This window comes from Thunnus maccoyii, chromosome 1, assembly GCF_910596095.1.
Source record: "Thunnus maccoyii chromosome 1, fThuMac1.1, whole genome shotgun sequence".
NCBI classification, from domain to species: domain Eukaryota; kingdom Metazoa; phylum Chordata; class Actinopteri; order Scombriformes; family Scombridae; genus Thunnus; species Thunnus maccoyii.
In genome coordinates, this window is record NC_056533.1 from 8343811 (window position 1) to 8364874 (window position 21064).

General features: G+C 41.4%; 1 protein-coding gene across 2 annotated transcripts in view; it reads left to right on the top strand.

Moving 5' to 3' along the window:
- Window positions 1-21064, top strand: part of itfg1 (integrin alpha FG-GAP repeat containing 1) — a 149392-nt gene that overhangs the window by 117851 nt on the left and 10477 nt on the right. For both annotated transcript variants that reach the window (XM_042427998.1, XM_042428083.1), the window contains exons 15-16: window positions 14499-14623; window positions 19999-20081. In XM_042427998.1, the coding sequence (XP_042283932.1) occupies window positions 14499-14623; window positions 19999-20081 (208 nt within the window). The remainder of the gene's footprint in view (window positions 1-14498; window positions 14624-19998; window positions 20082-21064) is intronic.

A 21064-nucleotide genomic window follows, 5' to 3' on the forward strand; every position in this document is an offset into this window, starting at 1 on the left:
AATTAGATGAGGCATTGAGGACAACAGTGCTGTGCCGTATTAGCTACAGTTAACCTAGTTGATGTTACATTGTGGGAAGGACACAGTGCTGGATGAGGACAAGATGCACTGACAGCCTGGGGTCACAGATATATATAGTCTGTGTGTGTGTGTCTGTGTGCAGCATAATCCCACTTTGTCAGATTTCACTGATTCATTTATTTGTTGGCACAGTTTCAGTATATACATATTTAAAGAATGACTCGACAGACCACAGTCTACCATCGTTATTATTTCACCACCATTAGACAGCTATAGGCTCCTGGCTAAAAAAAACGGTGCTAAAACTAATCTTCCAATGGCTGCTGATATTTCAATTTGATGATATTTCAATTCGCCGCTCTGTGTCCAAGCTCAAAACACAGAGCGGACAAAATATGAACACAGGCCGGTCTGTTTTTAGTTGTTTTAAAGGGCTAGAAAGGGTGACGAAAGCCCACGGTTTCATTCCCTTTCCACACACTTCACTGGTTCAAAATATGCAGTTAAATGGGTATATAGAGCAACAGTGGAGAGCAGGGGAAAGAGAGGAGGAGGCGGGGGTGGGGGCTATCACCACCTGAACCCACGCCCACTGCAGAGACGATGGAGAGGGACACAGAATTCCACTGAAATCGGAGGTGATGACGGTTTTATAATCATACTAAAGTGAAACCCTGCAAAAGCCAGTCCTGACTAAAAGAAATGAAGGTTATTACTGAAAATATTGTCAGTTCAAAATAAGCAGTTATTTATAAAGGGAATTAGTTTACACTGAAATAAAAATACTTGACTGCTACTGACCCTTTTTAATAGGATTAACAGTAAAATATTCATTTTTACCTCTCTCACTCACTAGGATTGGGTATCATGGAGAACAAAAATTGTCTTAATTTAGGATTATTCAGTTAGAGATGTACTGTTAAAGCATAAAGGTGGTACTCCTCAGTGTTTTACTAACTTAAATGAGAAACTAATGATATTCAATAGAGCTGAAACGATTAGTTGACTCAATCAATTTGTTTTTCAAGGACAAATGCCCAACATTTACACATTCCAGTTTCTCAAATGTGAGAATCAGCTGCTTTTCTCTGCTTTATATGATTGTAAATGGAATATCTTGAGGTTTTGGACTGTTACTCATACAAAACAAGTAATTTTAAGATGTTACCTTGATGTGTGAGGAATATTTTTAAAAATTTTGTACTATACAGTACTAGTCAAAAGTTTAGACACACTTTCTGATTCAAGGGAACGGGAAGGTGTGTCCAAAGTTTTGATTGGTAATGTAGATTAATAGATAATCAAAATCATCTTAATCTCTTAATATTCAGTATTTCTCAATCAAGTAAGTGAATCAGGTATGTGTACTGATAGATATGGTGTTTAGATATGGTGTGTCAAGGGAAAAGGGCCGGGCTAATCAGTGAATCATAAATAATACAACAGTTATGTAATGAATCCCAAACAGACTGTTTCATTAAAGGTGGATGTGTTGGTCTGGAAACCAAATTACTGGTGACTTGCTCAACTGATTTTTCACAAAAATGGAAAAGCCCTGGGCCTTTTTAAGAGGTGAAATAAAGCAGGATGGGGAACACTAGTGGGGTTCAAGACTCATGTAACTGTGAAGTCCTGTTCCTGTGGACCTTTGGCACAGGTCATCCATATATCTTGTAACTCTAAGAGAAGGTACTCCAGACAAAAGAAGACAACAGCTTCATCTTTTGATGATAGAATCCTGGCTTTCACCTGGATCCAGTTCAGTGGTCTAGTTCATGTGAAGACCAGATGGTCTTAACATTCTGTCCACTCAGCCACTATATCTCCTCTTGGAAAAAGTCTCTGGATCCTGAAACAGTGTCTTTATGTTCCTGGTTTTGTATGTTCAATAAGCAGAATCCCATTTAGTTAACATTAGAATATCCTGGCATATTACAGTCTGTCCGTCATGACTCTGGCTTATTTTTCCAGTGTGTGTTTGACTGGAGTGAGAGGAGAGAGGAGGGAGAGCGAGAGTAGCCAAAGGCTTTGCCGGCACAACTCCCTAGACCCCTCATTTAACAGCAGCAAAGTGCTGCCAGGGAGCAGGCTGCCTGTGTGTGCATTATGTGTGTGTGTGTCTGTGTTGTGTGTGTGTGTGTGTGTGTGTATGTGTGGTGATTTAAAGTGTATTTATTCTGTAGCTTGTAGCTCGGGGAACAGCTAGCGAGACTGCCAGAGATGAGCAATGATGGGGCACACATAAACACACTTACTCACATACACACACACACACACACACACCCACGATGTCTGGGCCTCTCCACTGGGGCCCAACGATCTTCACTTACCCTTCACCCTCCTGAAAGGGAGAAAGAGTAGAGAGGAAAGGAGAGATTGTAATATGCTGAGAGATGGAGGCAAGGACCAAGGAGGCACAGTGTATGAATGGAGTTACTGTAAGAAAAGAGGAAGAAGGAAGGAAAAGAGAGAAAAAAGGAAAAAGCGATTAAATGATTTAGAATGGAAATAACAGAAAGAGAGAAGAATGGTAAAAAGGAAGGAAGTGGGTCAGAGGAGATCAGCAGCTGGTTTGGATGAAGAGGGGAGGAGCAGAAGTAGAGTCATCGTAGTCTGGTGACATACTTGAGACACACGCACACACACATACACAGTACATGCCTACACATGTATTTGTCTACGCAAACTCGCACATATTCCTCAGTCTGTGTGTCTTCGTGTGTGTGAGCACACACATGCGTACCCTGACATCTGTCTCTTCATGACCTTGTGTATGTGTATGTGTATGTGTGTACATACATAGCAGACAGTGGTGTGCTGTGCCCCTTACTAAGCAGCTTGGATGGATGAGCATGGGCTGTGATTCTGACAACAGCACACCTCATTATCAACTAACTCCTGCTGAGACAGAGAGAGAGGCAGAGGGAGACAGGTGGGGTGTTGGAGATGAATAGTTGAAGTTATTCATTAACTGCCCTTTTTATTCCTGTCTCTCTCTCTCTCTCTCTCTCTCTCTCTCTCTCTCTCTCTCTCTCTCTCTCTCTCTCTCTCTCTCTCTCTCTATCAAGCTATGGACACTTGCAGAGACGCTGAGCAGGAAAAACACCGCAGTGTGTTTCCCTCTTGTGTCCCAGCTCACACACACTCATCCAGAACCATTTATCTTTAGACAGCTTGGGAACAGAGTTGGGAAGTAACATGTAACGTTCAGTGGCAATAGTAAGGTTATAGTTAACAATCAAAAGGACAAGAAAGGATATTGATTTTTTATCACTGCCTTGAATGCCACAGTGGTGGTGACAAAGCAGAGTAATAACCTCATTTATTGTGTAATTTAATACTTTTTTTAGCTCAAAGAAGGAATTTTCCCAGGTCAAAGTTGGTATGAATCTTGAAACCAGAGACAGCATCTTGCATTTTTTTAAAGGGGACGTATCATGCACATTTCCAGGTCTATATTTATATTCTGGGAATATATACCGGTATATCTTTGCATGATTTACAATTCAAAAAACTAATTTATCTTTATCTTCCGGCCGACTTCTGGCAGCTTGGGAGGCTACATAAACGACCAGTAGTAGTAGCATTTCACTTCTTTTTCTCATTCTTTACTTGAAATGGAAACAGCATTTTTACACGTTCACCTCAGGTTTGGACCTTTGACCATGTTTAACATAGACATCCAACATCACAATAGTATAAAAATAAAAGAAAATCACAAAAATAAATGAAAACAATTTAATGGGGCATCAAAGGCACCAAAGGATTGCATGAGGCTGAATAGCAATAATTATTTATTGTATCTTCACATTTTTACTGTATGACTTACACTAATGTTTTGTCATTTTGGGAACATTTTTTGGTTCAACAAGATATTATCCAAATATCACCAAATTTAATATGCAGGTCTAATTTGCCCACCAGTTTTGCCAAACATATTTTACTGCTCATTGATGCTCTCTGCTTCCAAATTGCAGCGGTTATGTGGTTATGAGTTGCATCAGCTTTTTCTATTTCAACTGAACTGCCACTTGAAGACAAACAAATGTATTAGTTTATATTCTAATTTACCAGCTAATGGCCACAGTATCACAACAGGAAAAAGTATTTCATAGTATTGAAAGCCATTCATAAATTTGTCAGTTGTGGTGCAGTGAGGTGAAACGATGCATTCAGACTGTCAGAATTTCATTTTTTGCAGGTTAAAAGATGTTGTCTTTCAAGAAATAACGTGTAGTTTGTCAAAGTACACTATTTCCAGTGAGTTTATTTTAATTTAATACATAATTTTCTCCATATACTTAGATGAAATCCAGCTATTGTCAGTGCCAACATCCCATCATTACATTAGCTTCTTTGAAGCCAACATTTTTGGCTTTTAGTACCACCAGACTGCAAATTGAAATAGAATGAATAACGTTGTAAAGCTAACACGCATAAAGAGAGAATGGTAACAACTCTGGGCAGTTTGAGGTGTCCAGACGGGCTGAGTGTGTCTGCGGTGCCAAAGATTATTGCGCACAGATAGAGAACAGAGAAGGAAGGAAGAGAGGGAGGACATCTGAGAGAGCAGTGACTGGAAGAGGGAGGCAGAAAAAAGTGAGTGCTCACTGGGAGGAGAATCATAACAGGCCCAGATCAATGTGGAGCTCTCTGCAGACTGTCCAATTAGGCTAATGAGTTCAGCGGATTAGCAACGCCTCACTCACACAGCACACACACACACATTGTACATCCATACACAACCTTTAAAAAACATGTTCCCCTGCAGCACCTAATCCACAAGCATATTTATCATATCTTAACATTTCAGACATTTAGGAGATCCAGAACAACTCGTATGCAAATTCAAACGGAAAATCAGGTGAGCGCTGAATTGTGTTGACCTCCATATTCACCTGAAGCCAATCATGTTACTTTTTGCTGCATCATGCTGATGCCTCAAGCTGTTTCATAAAAGCCAGCCTATTGCACTTGACGTCATGCTGATCTCCGCCACAGTACACCCCGGTTCGAAGAAACTTCATCCGGTCAACAGAGAGGCTTTACCCTTTTCTCAAACCGTTTTACTGCACTGTATATGGAAGATAGGCTTGAAACACACAGGGAGAATACAGGATATGGGAGTAAGAGAATAGAGTAGGTGGATGAGAGAAATGAAAAAAAGGTTGGAAGGGGAGAAAATGAGAGGGTGCAGAGGACAGAGCTGAAAGCATAGGGAGTTTCAGAGAGAAAAGGAGACGAGAGAAAATGAGGGTGGAACAAAAGAGAAAAATAGGAGATGGGAGGTGAAGTGCACAGAGATCAGAACAGAGGAAAGGGAGAGGAGAAGGAAATATTGGAGTGGAAGGGGAAAAAAATGAGTGGAGAGATAACCCTCCACGGAGAGAGGGAGAATTACTATTGATCAGGCTTACCATGCTTTTTCTCTTCTTGTTTTTCACTCTTTTTTTTTCTCCTCCGCATCCCTCCTCCAATCCTCCTCTCACTCTTATCTGCCTCTTTCCTCTTTCACTTCTGGCCCTGTAATCTCTCTCCTCTGCAGCCAGTTTATATAGATACCATAAATTGTAAAGAGACTGTTTAGTAATTTGTCATCGTTGTTGGCTGCCTGTCTGTTGATCTCTCTGTCTCTAAACATCCTTGGGTCTACTGAGTGAAATGCTTGTTTGTGTCTTGATAGTATGATATACCTTATTCCCCAGTTTATCCAGTGTAAATCTTATCACAGACATTAAAATGAATCATAAGAACTTAAAACGTATCTAGCTGTAACTTTGGCCTACGATTCATCCTCCTCAATTCCTTTGGTGGATGAGGAACTTGTAAAGAGGCTGCCGCCAACAGTTTGTCTTTTTTTTTTTTCTCCTTTTTTTTATGCTGACTGATGTTTGAGTACCAGTGCTGGTATCTGCAGCTGTTTGTTTTATCATTGTGAAAATCTCTGATGATAAGCTTAACTTAATGAAGCAATTTTTTACCAACGTTTTTTTGTCAATCTTGAATATTACCATCCTTAATAGCTCTGAAAACTTTTTGTCTGCTTATTGTCAAGGTCCTACTCCTTCTACTGTTCTTGCAACACCAAGTTATCATTGCAAGTGTTTTGTGGAACTCGCTTCCTTGTTTGTGTTGGTTTCTTGAAGTAGAAGTATTTATGAATGCTTCTGTTCTGGGAAAATGCACAAAGACATATGCTCATGCTCTTATATGAGCAAGTGTACAGTTCAGTATGCTCTAAATGTTCTCTAATAAAACTCAAGAGATCAGGTTCACAATACTTTTAAATGATTTTCCAAAAATTCTGAACTTGCACATTTGAAACATTTAATTTAGTTTTAATCTTTAATCTGACTTTTTTTGTGTGTTTTTCCCCCTTTGACTCACTTACTCTCCTATTGCTTTGTAATTTCTGTTGTGTTTTCTCTGGAGCAGATTTGAAAACTAAAGTTCATTTTTACTCTGAGCTCTTAGTATAACACCACAGAAAAGAAACATACTATATAGACTAAGGACACAAAATCTGCTATCTCTATTTGGTTTTTAAGAAGGGTCAACTAGGGTGGTGACAGATGTCTTTAGGTCTATTTTCTCTCTCTCTCTCTCTCTCTCACACACACGCACACACACATAGTGTAATTTTGGTCGTCATCTGGGCCCAAGTGTCAACATGGTTCGGTGCTGTAGTGTTTGAGAGGCAGTGCAGAGCTGCATGGTGAGAAGGATAAAACAACTATAAAGCCCTCTGGGTCCCTCAGTGTGTGACCACACACACACACACACACACACACACACACACGTACATTCTCACATACACATTCACACACATCTTCCCTCACAAATCATTGTCCAGATCTTGACACCATTGTATGGGCTCTGAAGGGGGCTCTCCAGGCAAGGCGGACTGTGTGCGTGTGTGTGCATGTGCACTATCTATCCCTGATGGCTCCACCCTCCATCTCTGCAATTTGCTCCTTTTATCACCATCAGGGGAGCTAATGGTTTCTATAGCGACAGGCACTAGGAATTTCTCTGAAAACATTTTTTTCTTTCAGTTTTGAAGCCCTGGGGAGTGAGAGAGAGAGAGAGAGAGAGAGAGAGTATGTGTGCATGTGTGGGTCTCCCGCAGGCCAATTATGTTTATGACCACGTTACCTTCCTTGAAGAATCGCTGGAATTATGATATTATTGTATATCTCACTATCCCATTTACTGTTTTACATGTTTTATGTTTCGATTCCTCTGTTAGTTACAATTTTATTATTTCAAAGGCCAGATGTCTATAGTCAAACCTCCGGACAGGATGAGGTTTTTCATGAGATACTGTATGTGTCATAAGACCTTTGCAGGACAGACACACACACATTAACATGATGTAGTTCCCTTAGAGGCAACCATGTACTCTCTCTGTCTGTATTCCTCTCTTTAATGTTTCTCGCGTTTTTTTCTGTTTTGTTCTCATGTCCACAGGGAGGTACATTTTGCATCCCAAAATCCTAGTCAATGTCCTATCTGTCATTTCACTGACAGAGGAACAATAATGTGAGGACTATCAAAATTCATTTCAACAGGCAAGAAAAACACTTGCACCACAAACCACTGAAGGTAAAATGTAATTAGCATATCCTAATTCCAGATTTCACGCTGCTACATCTAAAATCATTTCATGTGCACGTGCAGGGTTCAGAATTATTTTCAGCCCAGAATGTCAGCTCAGTGACAAGCATACAGATGTCAAAGCATACCAGCAAAGGCAGCTGTATAGATACTGTAAATGTAAACCAACAACATTGTTGTAAATTACAGTATGTGGTGTGTTGCTGAGAGCCAAGAGAACAGATTCCAAGAACTTGGTTTGCAAGTATCAGACGTAGGAGAAATAAAAGAAATATCAACAATGTGATGACCCCTGGTGTCATCCTTGTTTGGACTTGTGATTTACTTGTCTGCTCTGTCTTTGCACGTGTTTGTTAGGGCACCTGGCAACACCTGAAGGCCCACAGTGTTGCCAGGTTGTTAAAGTCTGGGCTACAGCTGTGGCAGTCTCTCTCCCTCCTCTGACTGCTTCTTGCTGCCGCTGCTGCTTGCAGCTTTCAGTTTCTCCCTTCAGGTACCTGTTCTGGTTTGGTTTAGTTATGTCGCCTTAGTTGTACCTTACAACACATACATGCTCACATCTTACACTCATGCACACCGTACACCACTGATGCTACTGATATTCACACCCCATTCCTTATATACTTAGTTCATTCTTTAATTTGGTTTAATTTGGGTTTAATAAAATAGCTTTTGTTTAAACTTTGATGTGGCATGTCTCCCTTTTGTTGTGGCCACTTGAGCCAGGTCATAACAAAGGGGGTCTCGTCTATTAGGGTTAGTTTGTTTAAAAAGTCTGTTTTGTGCCCCAGGTAGCAGTTGGGCACATGGTGTGATTATGATTTGGTCCAGCTGCATGCTGGCTTTGTGCTGTGTGTTTGTCGTCAGCGCTGTTTTGGTCTTTGGTTTTGCTTTAGTTTAGCTCTGGTTTTGCTCTGGTTTCTGGTTTTTGAGATACATCATGTGTTTTTTTACAGGAAGCTTTGGTTTCTGACCTGGTGTCGGATTGTTGTGTTTTGTTTAGAAGATAGATTTTACTGTCCTGATACGCTGTATACAGAGTTTTCCCCGTTAGGCTGTAGTGGCATTTCCCCTTTGGGTTGTGTACCTTTTTGGGGGGTTTTTTGTTTGTTTGTTTGTTTTGGTTTTGGTTTTTTTGTAGTGTTGTAGCGACGTGGTTAGTGTCAGTTGTTTTCAGACAACTGTCTCAGGGGCACATCCGCGTGATTTTGCGGGGTTGCCTACTTGCAGGTCACTTTACAAGTCCGCTGGTTTTCAGTGCGTAAATACCTGCCACAAACCACATGAAGACTAGGGGCCAGTTATAATAAGTTGTGGTTAGGCAGTTAGGTGGAAATTGCTGGGGGTTGTCAAATGCATGTCTTGCAGTGAACATGTTACTGTCTGTATCAGTAATTTGTAATTATGGCTTCCTTGTTGGGGTTTTTTTATGCGCCTACGGCAGCATTTATAAGTGGCTGTAAAAAGGATCAGTCTGTGCAAATAGCTGACCATTATGGCATTATTGTGGTAGAGAAAAGCCTAAGGAGGAGATTAGAAATGAGGTTTTGTCATCTTTGTTTGAACAAGGTGTGTTACAGAAAAGTGAGTTTTCTCCAGCCACAGCAGAGCCAGCGCCCGTGTTGGTGTCTGCGCCAGCAGTTGTGCAGCTGGTTTGACTTTTGAGCAGCAGAAGGAGATGTTAGCCTTGTAGTTAGAAGTTAGGGAGACAAATGGACAGGGAGGAGAAGCAGCTTGAATTGGAAAAAATGCATCAGGTGGATAAGGAGAAAGAGAGGCAACTTGAGTTGGAAAAGCAGCTTGAAATATACAGTAAATATAGTTTTATGCAAATCTGAACAAAACAAGTAACTTAAACTCTGCAGAATACACAGACCAGTATGAAGAAACATACTCTGCATTACTTGTCTCTTTCCATGCAAACTGCAGCAAACCTGCTGCAAGCTGTATTGGCTCCAAGTTTGTGCACGTTGCTTAAAGGGACCTATTATGCTGATTTCCAGCTCTATTTTTTATTCTGGGACTCCACTAGAGTAGCTTTGCATGATTCACAGTTCAAAAAAATCTTAATCTTAGTGTAACTTACACTGGCCCTTTATGCAGCCCCTCAGCTCAGCCTCTGTCTCTTAACAGGCAGTTTTAGCTCCTGTCTCTTTAAGACCCCCCTCCCGATGAGCTCACTCTGTTCTGATTGGTCAGCTTTCCGGAAGCCTGCCAAGGGGCAGCGGCATCAGAGTCGTGTTAAGTTACCGCTGATGCAAACCCAACATTTCCTGCTTCACTGCTTCATATTAAAAGATCTTAAATGACTAAATAACAGGAGACTTTTATTGTGAAGAATTTACAAGAAATGAAACGTGCTCCTCACTGAATTAGCTTAGCTTTGTTAGCAGCACTAAAAAACAGTCAACACAACAACATATGGAGGTATTTGGAGCTATTTGTTCAGCGGATCAGTAAGAAATAATGCAGAGAGGAATAGTACAAGCAGAAACAGCCACAGTGATGATGATTTTTGATGAAGAGCTGCAGACAACCAGCACATCTTCAACAGGTAAACAACTTATTTTTACTGTGCCTGCTGTGTAATAGGAAAACACTCACAGTGTGCCAGCTCAACTCAGGTCGAGCTGGCACAGTGTGAGTTTTTTATATACATATACATATGTGTGTGTGTGTGTGTGTGTGTGTGTGTGTGTGTGTGTGTGTGTAAGGAAAAGCATAATAGATCCCCTTTAATGTTTTCAGCATTACAACACTTTAGTAGTAGTAGTTAAACACAGCATGTTAAGTTATACGTAAGAAGTCTAGATGACAGAAATGTTTTGATTTCATGTTGCATTGCTGATCACATGAGATGGCAGCCTCACCTATATTTAACTATAGTATCTCTTAACATATTGGAGCACTTTTCAAAGACATGTCATCTGTTGTGTGATTCCTCCTCTCCAGGCTTTTAATGAGTTAGTGAATCATTGGTTCGGTCTACCTGAGACTGTGCAGACCAATTAACTTGAGGCAGGACTTCTGCAGGATAGAAAAACCTCAGTTTTGGAGTTTGATAGAAATAAATAAAACGCTCAGATGGAGAAGAGAGCACTTTCTAATACTTCACTCTGTATGTTTTATTTTTCTCTTTCTCCTTCTTTTTCTGCAATCAAACTAATCAGGCTATAACCTTTAAAAATGTTAATATTTACTTTCAGGTGTGTATGTGTGCATGAGTGTCTGTCTGGCTGTCAGTGTGTGAGGTCCTCAGTGTCTGTGTGATTCTGTGTGCCCTTGTTGGTAATATTGGCTGGGCTTTGGACAGTAACTGTGTGTGTGTGTGTGTGTGTGTAGAATTTTGTGAAAATGAAAATGAGCGCACAGACATTCACACACACACACACACAGACACACACCAGGGCTGACTGCTTGTGCTGCTGAATCCGCTTTGTCTTCTAAGAGATGGATTGTAGGCTGTCAGTCATGTGTGCAGGGCGGTATTCCCTGCCAAGGCCTCAATGGCTCTGCTATAGTGAGATAGCACAAAAACACACTCCAACACAGACACACACACACAGACACTCCGATACACTGCTCTGCATAATACCCTCTGCCAGCCTTCCCATGTTGTGAAATGGCTTCGCTCCAGCCGCGGCTACTTTTCCTAGCCAGTCTACACACACAGCACTCAGCAGACGCTAAGCCAGGCTCCCTGCCTGCGACGTAACCCTGCTTGATCCTCCATCAGACACACAACCACAGACACACACACACACACACTCAGACCCACTCCACCCTGCTGAGTGGCCAAGTGCAAGCCATCCACCTCTAGCTCACTGACATGAAACTGTCTGTCTGTCAAAAACATCAAACCAAGGCAGGCTTAAAGGTACAATCCCCTCAAAAATCAATCCTGTTCTGTCCAACCCGATGGAAGAGGTTCAGTGTGAAGAACTGAGTGGCAGTGGACTGATTTAAGTCGGCTTCCCCTCCTGGATACCCTCAAACACTCCTGTTCTTCAGATCTGTTAGTCCATCTGGCTTTTGGTTGGTGGATATCAACAAAAGAAATGGCAATACCATAAAGGCCACTTCATGGTTCATAATAAAAAACAGAAGTACTGTAGGTGAAAGGGATTTGGGGCAGAAGAAATCTGTTAGAGAAGAAATCCCTCCTCTGGTTGCTGGTGGTTGATGGTGAGGAGGTTCAGTCAATCAGTTTATTTTTGTTCCCTTTTAAGTCAGAGCTTTATACAGACATGTAGTGCTTGTTGTTTGCTGTCCTAATTTCTCTGGACATTAGCCAAATTCATTTTCTTACTGCATCATGTTTCTTCTTGTCTTACATGTCTTTTTGTTTTAGGGTCACTGTCCATGTTAATGTCCATTGGATTTTTTTTACCCCAGTGCCTCTGTGCATGCTCAGCTGTCTTCGCTTGGTTTAGAGTTTCTTCCTTTATTTTCATTCATGGTTTCTTTGAACATACTGAGGGTCTTAGAGCAGTTGTAGTGGATAGACGAGCTACAATAGGTAGGCTTGTTTTGTTTCACTATTACCTTATTTAGTTGAGTGAATTGTGATTGTTGGCAAATCAGATTACGGTAGGCTAGTTCTGAGTAAAGTCCTTTGAGGCCTACTTGTGATACAACTTGAAGTTGCACTTGAAAAGGACATTATGAATAGTTTTGACTTCCAGGTGTTTTTGCTCCTCAGTAATGAAATTATCCTGTCAATGGCAAGGATAGTACACATAGTACTCCAAATTCTTGCGCATTTTGTTTTCTTTATCAGTCTTTAAGTCACCTTGGAAAAATAATAATTATAATAATAATTAAATAATATTCAATAATTCTGTTTCAGCACTTGATCATCATTAAAAACTGCACATAAAATCCCATACAATAGAACACAGATGTCCACTTTAATGATCTGGTACAATTCCCCTACCCACACTCACTCATACACACACACATGCACCTCTCAGTAAATGTCAGACACCCCAGGATTCTTACGATCTTCAATGTCTGTTAGAAGCCAGGGCTTTGTACTACCCTGAACAAGTCAATGCCCATGAAACTGTGCCCAGCTCTTCCTGGAAACAGCCAATATTTCTGTCTCTCTCTCCCTCTCTGTCCCTGTCTGCGGTGTGCGATTAAGGCAATTATGCTGCCTCTTCACAACACCACAAACCCTGCACTAAAAAGCTGGGAAAATAGAATACATAGAGCGATAGCAAGTGAGAGAAATTTAGAGTGATAAAGAGAGACGACTGATAAAAAGCTTTCTTTAGTCGAAAGTGGCAAAAGTCGATGGGTCTATTCAGCACTCAGACCGACTGGAGCTAAAGCATGTGCATTACATAATGATGGACAATCTTTTATTGCACTAACTCCATACAACCACCACTCCCGGTTTTACCTGAGTTAATTACTCACTTTCATCCACTAACTGATCAATTTTTACCCTCACACACCATGCTGCCAGAGTAAAATGGCAGCTATGTTTGTGCAACGTGAAGGAGCATTTAGGAAGAGAAATATTGAGCTGCAGTGAGATGGACTGATCTGATCCAGGGTCAGCTGAGGAGGACAAAAATGAGCCAGACAATTTTTTTTTTTTTAAACTAAAGTGAGGTTAGGCATAGATTTAAAAAGAGAGAGAGAAAGAGAGGGAGAGAGAAGTAAACTGTTGTGCTCCTCTTGGCCTGCAATACGCAGTCCATCCACATTAGTTCTGATCACTGGCTGCCTTCAGGCTTTCTTTCTCTCTTCTTCCATCCCTCTTTCTCTCCTTCCCTCTCTTTGTTTACCACGTAGAGGTTGATTTATGTCGGCTGCACTTGGCATAGTTGGGTGGCGTGGGCGAGATACAGCAGCTGAAGGGGAGTGAGCGAAGGGAGACGAGCAGGAGGGAAGAGAACAAGAAGGGGAAGAGAAACAAGTAAGGCCAAATCGGAGTGATGTATCAGGGGAGAGAAAGGGAGAGATGGGCAGAGAAGAGGAAACAAGAGAGTAGGGGTTGGATGAGAATAATAAGAAGGAAGAGATTAGAGGACGGAGGAGGAGGAGGTGAGGAGACAGGGAGAGGTGGTGGACTGGCCTCAGGTGTCTCGCTCTGATTTGTATCTTTTATGATGCTCCTTCATGTCAGAGCACAAGGTCTCAGGCTGCAGTCCCTCTGGCTCGGTCACTCCTGTTGTGTGTTTATTCCTCTTCCCTCTCATTATGTTTACTTGTTTGTTTTAGTCTCATCACCGACAGTAATGGTCAGGATCAATTAGGTTAGATCTGATTATATTTCATTATGTAAAACTTCATATCCCAAAGTTCCTTTGGGAAAGCAGGGCCTTTGCAGCTGCATGAGATCAGCAAAGAACTGACAATGCAAACATCGTGACGTTAAGCAGGTGTAATGTTTAGCATGTTCACCATCTTAGAGTGTGTGAGGAGTGTGTACCGAATTTGATCAAAATCCATTCAATAATTGTTGCAACTTTTCACTAAACATCACAAGTGTCAACCTCATGGTGGCGCTAGTCAAAGCCAAAGTCAGAGGGAATCATCCTTCAGGGATGATGAACGTCTGTATTAAATTTCATGGCAGTCCATCCAGTAATTGTTCAAATATTTCAGTCTGAACCAAAGCGAAGGACTGACTGAGTCAGCAGGCTGACATTTCCATCCCTCGAGCCACGCTGCTAGCATGGCTAAAAATAAAAAGGAACAAAACTGGCCCTCAAAAACAAAACTGTAGAGCAAAAAATACCCTCTGAGATAAGGCTCATTAGTTATCCTTACAGTCACAGTATGTGTTGAGAAAAATACATTCTTTCATTAAACATCGTTTCATTTCTCTTTCTCCCCTCTTGCAGCCGGTCAGTTGAGTCAGTCGGCTCACTTCTCCCTCCAGCTTCCCTACACCGTGCTGGGCCTCGGACGCAGCGCCAACTTCCTGGATCACCTTTTCGTCGGCATCCCTCGACAGCCTGGAGAGACGGTGAGGAAATATGAGAGAGTTATATTATCTGGACACGTCACCGAACTCATGTAGGAATAGCTACAGGTTATATGGTCTCACAGATTATTAAAGGGAGACACATTTATAGAGGTGTGTCTGCATGCTACAGCAGTCACAAAGAAGGAAAGAGCTATGCTGTACAATCAAGATTTAAAAGCACTTCAACCTCCTGGGTGCAAATTATATCAAGTACCTTACATATATTGTGGAACTGGCATGCCAAATTAAGTAATTTCTAAGCAGCAAAAAAGTCAGTAAGACACGAGCAAAAATAACAAATGAGACTAATATGTGGTAAGAACAATTCAAGCTTTTTTAAAGACATAAGCAGAGAGCAAAATTGTTGTTTTTCTCCTAACACTCTGGCTTTATTTCATAATGAGGTGGATGTTACGCATTTCTATTGAGGATTGTAAGACTTGTTTGAAGAATATTTTGTGAAGATTCATGAGAGGGGGTTTTCTTTCCAAGAATTTTCATCAAATTAGAAATGCTGAAAAGACACAGCAGTATCTCCCAAATCTTGCAAAAAACATGTAGTGCCTGGTTGAGCTTGTTTTTTTTTTTTTTTAGGCATCAGTTAATACAACAGAATATGTGATATCTGTGCTTATGTCGACTGTCACATCATGTCAAAGAAATATTTGCACACCAGGGGAGCAGATAGCAAGAGTGTGGGAGAAACTATAGTCCACAAAAGAATTCAGTTTTTCTATTCTTTTTACGGATCTATAAAATACGTCACCCCCATGAATGTGATGGCCATCTTTCACTCAAACTGAAAAGGTCAACATGTCTACACAATGCTAATCAGTTTCACTGTCCATCTTTCCACTTTAAGTCTTTGCTTTGCTTGTGAATTCATGAATCTCATTAATTCCCTTAAACACATGTAGAGAGTATTTTATTTCAGTTTCACAATACAGTAAGACTCTTTTTATTGAATGAATCCTGCTCAATGAGTACCAGTGAAGTATTTTCTCAGCTGTTATATATATATAATGTTTTGTTGGTCAAAAAAAGTGGCGGGTTGGGAAGTAGAAGTGAGGAGAGAAGAAGCACATCCAGTGATTTAAAGAGGAGAAGAGAGGTTGGGAGATGAAATATGTAACACAGACAGTTTTATGGCAGATAGATTCCACGTTTCCTTTCAAATGTACAGGAAAATTGATGACGTCACCTGTTGGATTGACAAAGGTGCTACGAGCACCCCGCTGGAACAGAAATAGCAGCACCCACATCTGTGCTTTGAGCTTCAAACAAATCTTTGTCGAACAACCCTGAGAGTAGAGGATGCATGAATGACTCTCTGGGTGCTACCTGTGTGGGGCTTCCTGTCATACTATAAGCCAGCGTTACATCTATATAGTAAATCATTTAGTTGAATCTATTCGTCAGCCACATTTCTACACCACACTGCCTCAAATGTCAGCTCTCCTCAGTTAATGCTCTCTCACTATCTGTGCATTCTTCTCCATCTCTGTTTTCTCTCTTACACGTTGCACTTGTCACACTGAATATGAGGCACGACAGGGCCCTTTTTTTCTCCTCCCGTGTGGTACCAAGGTCTTCGTCGAGCAGCCGATTAGAATTGCAGATGGGTCGGTCCGCGACTCAGAAGCTGTAATGCACCACGAACACTCATCTCAAACAAGCTGCTTTGTTGTCCCCTTTCCTCACACTCTTTACTATGCAAAGAAATGTGATCCTTTTTTTTCCCTCCTCCTCGCCCATTCTTTCTACAAAGTGAATTAATGAATGCCTAAAGATGCAACCCATTATCCCGAGTAGATTTTTTTTTTTTTTTTTTTTTTACTCCGCTCCCCAGAGGGACTGGGGAGCGGAGTAACTCCAGCAAATCTACCTGTAATGAGGAGGAGCAGCTCTGATAAACTCCACATAAAAGAGGGAAAGGTTTAGAAAGCCTGACCGCTACACCGCTCTGCTCAGTGAGAAGGTTTGCTCCTTGATCTCTGTTTGTCAACTCTTTTAATTTATTTTTCTTGTTTTTTTTCTTTCTCTGTCTGTCTTTATATCTGTCTTGCTCCCATTCTCTCCCTATCTCCCCTACTGTGCTCTTTACAATTTTCTTTTCCACAACGAGAGTTTCTGCCTGCTGTTTCACAGAAGGCGAGGTTTTGTAAAATCTACTTGGATATCTTCCATCTTCTGTCCAATCATTCCTCTCTTTTATTCACCCCCTCCCTGTCTTCCTCTGTGAGTCTCTCTCCTCCTGTTCACTTATCTTCCACCCAGGGGATTCCCTTTGCTGCTCAAAGTGGTTTACTTCACTAATCAGTCCCCTACTTGTCACTCTCACTCTCTCTCTGTCTCCCTCACCCTCCATCTCTGTATCCGTCTCCCTCGCTCTCTCATAGTGTGCCAGTTTCCTTGGCTTTGAACCAGAGTGTCTCTCTTTCTCTCTGAAGACTTGGGAGCACTTTTCTCTTCCAAACAGCCAGATCGGATCTGCTCCCAGGCAGCAGTAGTGGAGGCTGACTCGTCTCCAGCTCTGCTCCCCCGCCAGTTGCGCGCATCGACGGCAGTGCTTTCCAAGAGCTAAGCGACAATGGCTGGCGGCGAGAATGTGCTCGTTATGTAAAAAGCAATGCCGTTGTTGCACGCTTATTCAAAATAGCTGCGAGATGTGGTTCCTCTCAATTGACGAAGAACGGAGAGTTACAATTAAAGAGTAGTGCCACTTCCAGATTCAGCCAAATGTAGAACTGGAAATGTTAATTCCTCCTAGCTACAGGCGTGGTTACAGCTTTTAAATCAGACCCTCCCCCAACCCTTCTTTATACTGTATGTCTGAACTCTTAACCCCATATGAACTAGCCATGCATGCCTGAGCAGGGGCTAAAACTAGATACATGGTAAAATCAGACCTAGATAAATGTGGTAAATAAAGCCACCAGAGTGAGTGATGATGATGCTGAGCCTTTATAGAAATAGAAGCACTGTTGTGTGCAGAGGTTAAATACAGTCTGTGTCAGTCTTAATGTCAGATGTCATCACTGGATGCTGAGCCTGAAGGCAGCAAACTCCTAAAACAGAAACTTGAACTTGTGCAAAGTCAAACTGCTGTCAGACACTTGGCTGCAAGCAAATGTTTTAGATTGATTGACTCTAACAGTCACTGCCTGACCAATTACATACCCAAGTGCCCAAGTCTTCTCATAACTTTTCACTAGAAGCAAACAGAGGAAAGGTGAATGTGCTGCAAACAAATGATGTAAACCAGAAAAGCACAGGCCCAAAGGACACATTTATAAACCACAACTGATTATGTGACTGTGTTGACTGCTGGAGGAGCAGGCAAAGGTGTACATGGGAGAGGGGGGGGGGTGGAGAGTCTGAGCTTACACTCCTGAGCAGTAACATCTTTGCAATTTCCAAACTTAAAAATAAAGAATACTTCCAGTGTCCCTGGTCCAGCAGATTCCTAATGTTATTTTACCATCACTCAGGCTGATTAGACCTCTAGTCAGGTAGGAGTCGGGTGGAACGATGATGTCATCAAACTCTATGAACTGATAATAAAGATAAATGTGTCAATCTGGACACACCCAATCAGATGTGAGAGGAGGACTAATCTGACAGCATGAGTGAAAACACTTGTGTGGGTCAACCATGGGTGTGTAGGGGCTTTATTTTTAAAGTAAAAGACCAACTAGGGTTGGGCAGTATAACAAATTCATTCAATTAATCCGATTTTTTTTGTTTTTGCACGATGTATAAAATGTTTAAATCATGAAATTAGAGTTGTTACAATATGCATAAAAAGTTTTTTAGTCAAAAAGTAACGTAGATGATAGCTGCTACATTAGCTTGTTTGAGTCACAACAGTCCCGTAAACTGTGACGTGATTAGTTTCACGACATGTGCACCTGCCGCAGTTGACAGGACCGCCATTACTCCAGGTGGCCAGCTGTCTCCGGCTATCTGGAATTTAATGGCGACATCTTGGAGAAAGACAGACTTAAAATGACTCTGCGGACTGATCTGCATTCTCAGTTTGTGTTGGTTGACAGTTTCCAGATTCAGCTTTGTTCAGCCCGTCACTACCTGCCGAGTAGCTAATGCTGCATATATTAGGCTGATATCTTGTAAAGAAACACAAACAGCAGCAGATCAATTAGCGAGCAGACCTTTCTGCTCTGTCTGTTCTGACACTGATTATTAAACTGGATGCCTGTGCTCTACTCGAAGCATCTGTGTGGGATAACCTATATTTTTTGTATAATGGTGACAGCCTTGCAGGTGGTGTAAGTCTTTCATTATTCTTGCTCAACTGTTTAAAAAATTTGATGTCTCAATCCTATGTGCATCGTGGAGCTTGAAAAAAATTCCAACCATGACTAAGTATCGAAATATCTATAGAGACAAACTTAAACTACTCCTCCAGTATAATCCACTTCTACACCGTTGATTTGTACTGTATGCTCACTGTTTTTAGTACTTCAAGTAAAGAAGTGAACAGAAACAGAAAAAAACAGTAATACACTCTCAATGTTTACCTCTCAGTCCTTATCCACAAGCTCAGGAATTATGTTGTTGCACAGGATAAAGCTTCTTGTTATTCCTCCTTGATTTTTCTGTTAACCTTCACATTTCCCACTGATATGATTTATCTGCAGAATCTGTTGTCTTTCACCTCTTACAGCCTTCTTCAGATATGATTTTATGTATTTTTCTTTTTAACTGTAGTTTTATAATATTTCCTCTCTGCTGACACATGAAATCAGCTCAACTGATTACTGTTTAAATACATGTCCCTCAATATCGTTATTATGGACAAAAATCCAGTTAGATCATTATGGGACACTTTGAAATATGTCTGTGGGACAGTAATTACAAACTCACCATAGTATGTCTGTACACTTTACGTGTGTGTTAACTCAGCAGTGGTTCCAGTTTTCTCCTGTGAATTCTGTCTTCAAAGCAGACCTCAGTGCTGCTATAATGACTCAAGTTACGGGATGATAAAAGACAATGTATATTTTATTAAGACAGCCACTGAGATTATGACTTGTTCTGCGGATGGCTGAACTCTCTCACACACAGCTGCACAAAAACTCAGTCACACATGCAAATATACACACCACACATGCGCACAGAGAACTGTGTCGCTCTCCACAGCCAGAGTAATTTATTTCAAGCAGCAGGTTATCTGTATCTTAAATGCACGGCTGAAAATAAGCACTCCACTGTAGCTAAGGAAAACCATGAGACCCTATCATTCTGCCCCAGAGGATGTAGCACACATATTCTGTGTGTGTGTGTCGTATGGAAAACTGCATGTGATGGCATATATGTATGTGCTCATGAGTTTTCTCTCCGTCTCTTTCCAGGACATCAGGAAGCAGGAGTGGACGGCCATCATCCCCAACTCTCAGCTGATCGTCATCCCCTACCCACACAATAAACCCCGCAGGTACATCACCACTTCTACTTATTAATATACATATAATACAGAATAGATGGGTCATAAGTGTCCCTTTTCCTTGTTCACATCCATTTAATTAGCTGGGAAAAAAACATTGATGCTTGTTGCCATGGATACCATTCAAAGCTTTAACTACCTTATGCAATGCCACTTAACATATTCAAGTTACCTCGACTAGATACAAATAAGTGTGTCTTTGCATTGGCTGTAGTGAAAATGACGCCCAGATGTGAGCATGCAAACACTATCTCTCACACACACACACACACACACACACATGCCCTCTCACCTCTCAGCATGTGTTCTCATGTTATCATGACATTGTTCACATGTAGCTCAAACCCCAGAAGGAGCTCCAGATGGCTATCCAACACAGACAAACACACACACACACACACACACACACACATACAGCAAACTTTCCCTCCAATATAGCTACAAGAGTTGCCAGGCTTGCCAGCTCAGACACACACCTACGTACACGCCATGAGTGGAAAGAGAACTAAATAGAAAGCCAGGTGCCTCTTCCTCGGTATTCTTCTCACATATAAGCAAACAGATTGTGAGATGATAAATTTAATATATCAAAGTGGTTGGATTGCTGGAAATACATAAAAGTTCTTAGAAACCAGAAAAGGAGCAGTGCTGTGAAAAGAAAGTGAAAGAGATGTTCGTTTATTTATTTCAGCTTAATTAGGACACAGTCTCTGAAGTGTTTTCTTCTTCTTCTTTCGGCTGCTCTCGTTAGGGGTCACCGCAGCGGATCATATCTTCCTGTCATCTGCATCTGTCTCTGTCACACCAACCACCTACACGTCTTCCTCACCATATCCATAAACCTCCTCTTTGGCCTTCCTCTTTTCCACTTGCCTGGCAGCTCTCGTCTCTCTCGTTTTGTCTCCAAACCGTCCAACCTGAACTGTCCCTCTAATATACTCATTCCTAATCCTCTCAATCCTCATCACTCCCAA